Genomic DNA, 7,873 nt, shown 5'->3' with positions numbered 1-7,873 from the left:
TCCTCTAGGATTTTGATGGACTCCTGTCTCACATTTAGGTCTTTCATCCATTTTGAGTTTATTTTTGTGTGTGGTATAAGGAAATGGTCCAGTTTCATTCTTCTGCGTGTGGCTGTCCAATTTTCCCAACACCATTTGTTGAAGAGACTGTCTTTTTTCCATTGGACATTCTTTCCTGCTTTGTTGAAAATTAGTTGACCGTAGAGTTGAGGGTCCATTTCTGGGCTCTTTATTCTGTTCCATTGATCTCTGTGTCTGTTTTTGTGCCAGTACCATACTCTCTTGATGATTACAACTATAGCTTTATTTTTAAAGTGATTTTTCAGTAGGCAACTTATATGTGGTCTTGTTTTTTAAGTGGAGTGTTTTAAACCATCTACATTTAATGTAATTATTAATATGGTTGGATATAAACTGTACTTGTTTTCTTCCTACTTGTTTTCTGTTTGTCCTATATATTCTGTACTTGAAAATATTTTTTCCTGAATTTTTTTAGGTGGAGTTATTTTATTTTATTTTTTAGTCTTTTATTTTTTCTTTCCTTTTGGCATACTACCTTTTCCTCTGTGGTTTATTATTTTAGTGTTGCTCTAGGGTTTACAATATGCATCTCTAACTTATTTCAGTCTACTGTCATTATACCTCTTTATGTCTGTGTTAATCTTATAAGGGTCTTATATTTTCCTCCTTCCATCCTTCATGCATTATCATACCTTTACTTCCTCTGTACTATGAAGGCCACACATATTTATTCTTCCATCACTGTCTTTTAATCAGACAGTTATTAGGAGAAAATTTCTCTTATTTATTATTTAGTTAGCGTTTCTGATACTCTTGTGTAGATAAACATTTTTGTCTGTTGTTTTCCCTCTTCCTGATAAACTTCTCTTAACACATTGTGGTACATGTGTGCTGTCATTGAATCCTCTCAACTTTTAATTATCTGAAAATTTATTTTACCTTAATTTTTGAAGGATGTTTTCACCATTGAATTGTAAGTTGATAGTTATTTTAAAACAATCATTTTTTTTTTAAAGATTTTATTTATTTGACAGAGAGAGACACAGCGAGAGAGGGAACACAAGCAGGGGGAGTGGGAGAGGGAGAAGCAGGCTCCCCTCTGAGCAGGGAGCCCGATGCGGGACTTGATCCCAGGACCCTGGGATCATGACCTGAGCCGAAGGCAGACGCCTAATGACTGAGCCACCCTGGCGCCCCTAAAACAATCATTTCTTGAGTTGTCTTGAGGCTTATATCGTTTCTGATATGTCAGTTGTTATTCTCATCGTTTTACTCCTTGACCTAATATGTAATTTTTTCCTGTTTGGTTTTAAGATTCATTGTTACTGTTTTCAACAATTTGGTTTTGTTGTGCCTTGGGTGTGTGTGAGAGTGTGTGTGTGTGAGAGTTTGTGTGTGTGTGTGTGTGTGTGTGTGTTTGCCTTGCTTTTGAGCTTTTTGGGATGTGGGTGTGTAGTTTGTATCAAATTTGGGTAATATTTGGCCATTATTTCTTTGAATATATGTTCCTTCCCATCTCTTTTTTGGGGACACCACATAAATGTATGTTAAACTGCTTTATAGTTTTTCACAGGTCACTTAGGATCAATTCATTTTTTAAAATCAATTTTTTTCTCTCTGCTTCATTTTGGAAAATGTCTACTCCTATTTCTTTAAGTTCTTGCTTGTTTGTAAACATTGGGGTTACTACCTACTCAGAAATAGAGTAAGTAGTACTGGATAACCAAAGATGTTTACTTGTTAACTCTCTTGTAGAAAAGAGAGATACTGATTACTAATAAAAATGTCTTTGCTTTCAAGCAAATAGTATGATGGGGAAGCAGGTTTTACAAGGTAGGAACAACAGTATGATTTTTAAAAAAATTAATAAAAAGTCACTTAATACATAACTTTAATGAATTCATACTTTCAGAAAGGGTAGGACTACATTTCTCCATGTGGATTTTCTTACATTGTTTCATATTTGTTTACCCAAAAAGAGTAAGGCTGAGACATAAGTTTGGCCTTAAATGAGATAAACTGCTTATAATAACCTCTCTCTGATTGGTGATACATGTTAGAATTTGTTTCATAAACTGGTAGAAGAAATGTTCCCTTAAATTTTAAACTCTAGTTACTTGGAGCTCGGACAGACTCCAGATGACATTGATATCAGGCAAGTACAAGTCTTTACATATAGAGAGTTGATTATTTGAGTTTATTTTGTTATTTAGGTTTGTTTGAAAAATCATAATGTAACCTTTTGTTTAAAATTTCTACTTTTCTATAAAGATGAAGTTCTATTCAGTACTTACTATGATTATGTTTATATACTTAAGAATTTGTTTTCTAAATGTTATTTTTTTAATGAAAATACAAAATTACTAGAATTAAATATGGTGAGTTAAAAAAATAATATTGGAGTAGGGAAGACGTTTCCAAATATGATGTAAAATTGAAGAATCATAAAAGAATTATCAATAAATTTCAACTACATGAAAATAAATTATTTGAATATGGCAGAAAAAAAACCCCACCTACCATAAACCGTATCAAAAAGTACATGAGAAACTGGAAAAAATATTTTCAATTCATATAGCTGACAGAGAGATAATTTTGTATTAGTTCCTAATATATTCCAGGATATTCATTATAGCATTATTTGTAATAGTACCTTTTTGGAAACACTAAATGTCCCTCAACAGTAATTGGGTTAAATAAATTATGGTATATCCACAAATTAGAAAACTGTACAACTGTTAATAATTGTATATAAAACAGCTTGTAAAGCTGTCTTGGCACATAGTGGGCTTCCAATATGTGTTTGTTGATGAATGAATGAGTGTTTAAGTGAACAAAAGCGATGTTGAACATACTCTGTATAGAAATCTATCCTTTGTGTTTTAAAAAAAAGAATATATACAAATATGTGTGTATGCATGGATCACAACAGGGAATATATACAAGAAAGTGACAAGTTAGCAGAAGATTTTGGTGGATGAGAGATGGGGGAGGTAGTAGGCACAAAGACAGAAGGGTAGGAGATGCCTTTTGGTATCTTCTGAATTTTGTAACATATGCATTTTTAAACCTTTTGAATAATTAATACTTGGCACAAAATACTGTATTTGCAGGGATGAAAGTGAACCTGCCCAAATAGAAGATTTAAGTGTTATTAAACCTGATGGCTGGCTTGATGATGAACCAAAATTTATTCCAGATCCTAATGCTGAAAAACCTGATGACTGGTAAACATTCTTCATCCTCACATGTCAATTTCATACATTTCTTGCTTTTTGTTACTAGTTCATATGACTGACAGGAGAAACTTGAGGTTACTATACTTGAGGTTACTATAAATGTGCAGATACACATTTTCATCTGCGGAACTTTTATGTTGAATTTTTTCCTAATTTCCTAAGGAATGAAGACATGGATGGAGAATGGGAGGCGCCTCGTATTTCTAATCCAGCATGTCGAATTGGGTGTGGTGAGTGGACACCTCCCCTGATAGATAACCCCAAATACAAAGGAGTGTGGAGACCTCCAATGATAGATAATCCTAACTACCAGGTAATAACCACTTCTTACAACTGCATAGTAAAGTTTAAAGTGCTGTGATAGTTCTAGTTTTGATAATGTTATGTTAACTTTTAGAAATTAGATTTGTAATAGTATGCATTAACTATCGTAAGAAGTCAAAGAAAATGGACTCCAACTAATTTATATTTAAAAAGTAAAGTATTCTTGGGGCACCTGGCTGGCTCAGTCCATAGAGTATGCAACTTTTGATCTCTGCATTGTGAGTGCAAGCCCCACGTTGGGCCTAGAGTTTACTTTAAAAAAAATAGTAAAGTATTCTTTATGTAATTTTCTGGGGGAATAATATTAAGAACTAAAGATGAGACACTTCATACTGTATTTTTCCCTGGTAATTGATGATCACTCTGGAATCAAGTTCTATTTTAGAATTAAACATAAGAAATGAGTTCTGATCAGGAGACCTCACATTGTACATTTTAGTAATTAATTCCTGTGTTGAATTAATGTGCTCCTTATTTTCTGGTGTTATTAAACTTTGGATTTTTTAAAATATGAATTAGATATCTTTTGAGTGTACCTAGATTTTTGGGTAGAAATCTCTAGGTTATCCATTTAACCCTGTAGTTTTATCTAATTATTCATTGACATTTTCTAATATTTATTATATGGATGCAGTTACGTATTCCAGTTGTTTACTTTAGTTTTTTTTTTCATTGCATTTATCACAGAGTGTTTATTTTGGTAACGTCTTTGTTGAATGTCTGTCTCCCTCATTACTTTAAATTTAATCAAGGAACCATGTCTCTCTTGATCATCACTCTGTCCCTAGCATCTGGCATAGTGCCTGGTACAGAATAGACATATATGATGGAGGAATGAATGAGTAATCATATTGTCAAATTTTTTTGATTTGATTGAGTTTAATCATTTAAGATCTAATGGAACTTTTATGTTGAATTTTATTCTGAGGTTCAGCCATGACTGATAATTGATGCCCATCATGGGTATATGTTAAAAGGAGTGGCTTCCCCTCTGCCTTCAGCTTAGGTCATGATCTCAGGGTCCTGGTATTGAGCCCTGCATGGGGCTCCCTGCTCAGTGAGGAGTCTGCTTCGCCCTCTCCCTTTGCCCCTCCCTGCTACTTGTGCATGTTCTCTCTCTCTCTCTCTCTCTCAAATAAATAAATAAAAGTGCATTATAAAAAAATTTTAAAAAATAAAAGGAATGGCTTCATATTTACCATACAGTGCTCTCTCTGATTTGTGTAATTTTAATGACTTCTTGCCTTGAATAACTTTACTAAATGTAAAAAAGCTTGTCTAAAATAGTATCACTTACTTGTGAAATTTAGTTACTCAAGTTTCTGTGTGTGTTGGGTTTTCACTTTGCCTATTTTTGCAGTTTAAAGTCAGTTTTATTCATAGGGAACATTGTGTACAGAATGAGAAGAACCAAGTTTTTATTTCCAGTGACTTGCTAATGAGTTAATATCAGTTAATGCTTTCTTTTTTCTCCAATTAGTACTGCTGATTTCATTCAACAACAATGACTTCTTCTTCTTCTTTTTTTTTTTTTTGAGAGAGAGAGAGACGGAAGGGGCAGAGGGAGAAGGAGAGAGAGAATCTCAAGCAGGCTCCACGCCCAGCATGGAGCCCAACATGGGGCTCATCTCCCATCTCTGAGATCATGATCTGAGCCGAAATCAATAGTTGGACACTTAACTAAGCCACGCAGGCGCTCCATCCACAACAATGACTTCTTGAATAGCATTTATAATGGGATTATTTTATTTGAAAGTGTCTTTAAATTATTTTTTCTTTATTATTTTTTCCAGGGAATCTGGAGTCCTCGAAAAATTCCTAATCCAGATTATTTTGAAGATGATCATCCATTTCTTCTGACTTCTTTCCGTGCTCTTGGTTTAGAGCTTTGGTCTATGACCTCTGATATCTACTTTGATAATTTTATTATCTGTTCAGAAAAGGAAATAGCAGATCGCTGGGCTGCAGATGGTTGGGGAGTGAAGATAATGGTAGCAAATGCTAACGAGGTACAGTATTTACCATAGAGTAGTCATAGGACTTCATCCTGGTTATGGGTTATACAATGGCCCTTAAGAGGTAAATAAATATGCAATAATTAGTAAATGTACTTAAATAAATTTGTCGATAAAATATTTAGCCTTACTATATTATGGTACAACTTCATCATGAACTGTATAATGAACTATATATATGTGTATGTCTTCATTAAATTATGATAGCATAATGGGATTTAATTGCCTACTTGCTATTTATAAGGAGACTACTTAATATCCTGGTCACCTTGTTAATTCACAGCTTAAGTGGTTAACAGTAATGTAAATATTATTCTTTACTCATTTTAATTATGTTTCACTTACAGGAGTACAGAGGATTTTAAAATGTATTATTATTAAATTGTGTTCCAGTATTTTTTTACTCAAATCTTAACACTGTTTAGAAATACTAAGCTAAATATTTCAACACAATGCATCTTGGAGAATGTATCTTTAAAATCAATTACTGTAAAGGAAAATACCTTAGATTTGGTTTCTTTGGACATTAGCAAAAACTATCAAAAGATTAGGTAAAGGGGTTTTCATTTTGAAACTTTTTAAATTTAGACATTTAATGATTTTAGATTTCATTTTAATGAGAGAAGCTGTTTCCTCACACAGGTTGTGTGTGAAATTTGTTAATAAAAAAAAGAAAACACAGTAGTTCCCAGGTTCTTTAAAAGTACAGAACCAAAATGAGTTATCGAGCATTTATACTTCTAAATGAAGAAGATAATACATCCATAAAGAGTAGTTTACCAAAAAAATAAAATTGTCATAATTCTTGGTGATAGGTTAGTGATTTCTACCTATGTAGTAACATATCTTCTACTACGAAGTCTCAAACAATGATACATGCTAATAGAGTTTAAACTCTACAGTGGATAAGATGGGAAAATAAAATATTTTTAGCCTACAAGTTCATCACTCCTTAATATAAAACACCTATCTAAAATAAGCTGTTTTTTTGTAGGTGGTATTTCCTAAAAAATGTTTATAAAATCTGAATTTCATTTTTATGCTTACTTCTTCTATAGCCTGGTATATTTAAACAGTTAGTGGTAGCTGCTGAAGAGCGCCCATGGCTTTGGCTCATTTATCTTGTGACTGCAGGGCTTCCAATAGCATTAATTGCTTCATTTTGTTGGCCAAGAAAATTCAAGGTAAAGAAATTGAATTTCCTTCAACTTAAAATAAGTCTGTTAGTGTTTAGGAGTTCTATTGAGCAAGTGATTCTTTTTTTTTTTAATTTAAATTCCGTTAATATATAATATATATTAGTTTCAGAGGTAGAGGTTAGTGACTCATCTGTCTTATATAATTCCCAGTGCTCATTACATCATGTGACCTACTTCATGTCCATCAGCCAGTAAACCCATCCCTCTACCCCCTACCCCTCCAGCAACCCTTAGTTAGTTTCCTATGATTAAGAGTCTCTTACGGTTTGTCTCCCTCTCTGATTTCATCTTGTTTTATTTTTTCCTCTCTTCCTCTATGATCCTCTGCATTGTTTCTTCAATTCCACATATCAGTAAGATCATATGATAATTGTCTTTCTCTGATTGACTTATTTCGCTTAGCATAATACCCTTTAGTTCAATCCACGTCATTGCAAATGGCCAGATTTCATTTTTTGATGGCTGAGTAGTATTCCATTGTGTGTGTGTGTGTATATATATCTTCTTTATCTATTTACTTGTCGATGGACATCTGGGCTCTTTCCCTAGTTTTGCTGTTGTGGACATTGCTGCTATAAACATTGGGGTGCAGGTGCCCCTTCAGATCACTACATTTGTATCTTTGGGGTAAATACCCAGTAGTACAATTGCTGGGTCATAGGGTAGCTCTATTTTCAACTTTTTGAGGAATCTCCATACTGTTTTCCAGTGGCAAGTGGCTGTACCAGCTTGTGTTCCCACCCACAGTGTAGGATGGTTCCCCTTTCTCTGCATCCTTGCCAACATCTGTCATTTCCTGACTTGTTAATTTTAGCCGTTCTGACTGGTGTGACATAGTATCTCATTGTGGTTTTGGGATTTGTATTTTCCAGATGCCGAGTAATGTTGAACATTTTTTCATGTGTCTGTTGGCCATTGGGATGTCTTCTTTGGAGAAATGTCTGCTCATGCCTTCTGCCCATTTCTTGATTGGATGGTTTGTTCTTTGGGTGTTGAGTTTGACAAGTTCTTTATAGATTTTGGATACTAGCCCTTTATCTGATATGTCATTTGCAAATATCTTCTCCCATTCTGT

At 33.8% G+C, this 7,873-nt stretch overlaps 1 protein-coding gene across 1 annotated transcript; it reads left to right on the top strand.

Moving 5' to 3' along the window:
* Positions 1–2,134: 2,134 nt before the first annotated feature.
* LOC102729410 (calmegin) lies at positions 2,135–7,671 on the top strand (the record flags this gene model as incomplete). Its single annotated transcript, XM_081811725.1, has 5 exons — positions 2,135–2,176; positions 3,135–3,248; positions 3,423–3,573; positions 5,378–5,593; positions 6,658–7,671. Coding segments are annotated over 5 exons (757 nt in total), but the record flags the coding sequence as incomplete, so codon positions are not given.
* Positions 7,672–7,873: the final 202 nt, after the last annotated feature.

This window comes from Leptonychotes weddellii, unplaced genomic scaffold (genome assembly GCF_054177405.1).
Source record: "Leptonychotes weddellii isolate Sample4059 unplaced genomic scaffold, ASM5417740v2 HiC_scaffold_9757, whole genome shotgun sequence".
Classification (NCBI taxonomy): domain Eukaryota; kingdom Metazoa; phylum Chordata; class Mammalia; order Carnivora; family Phocidae; genus Leptonychotes; species Leptonychotes weddellii.
Note: the sequence above shows the minus strand (reverse complement) of the source record. Positions and strands in the feature narration are given on the sequence as shown.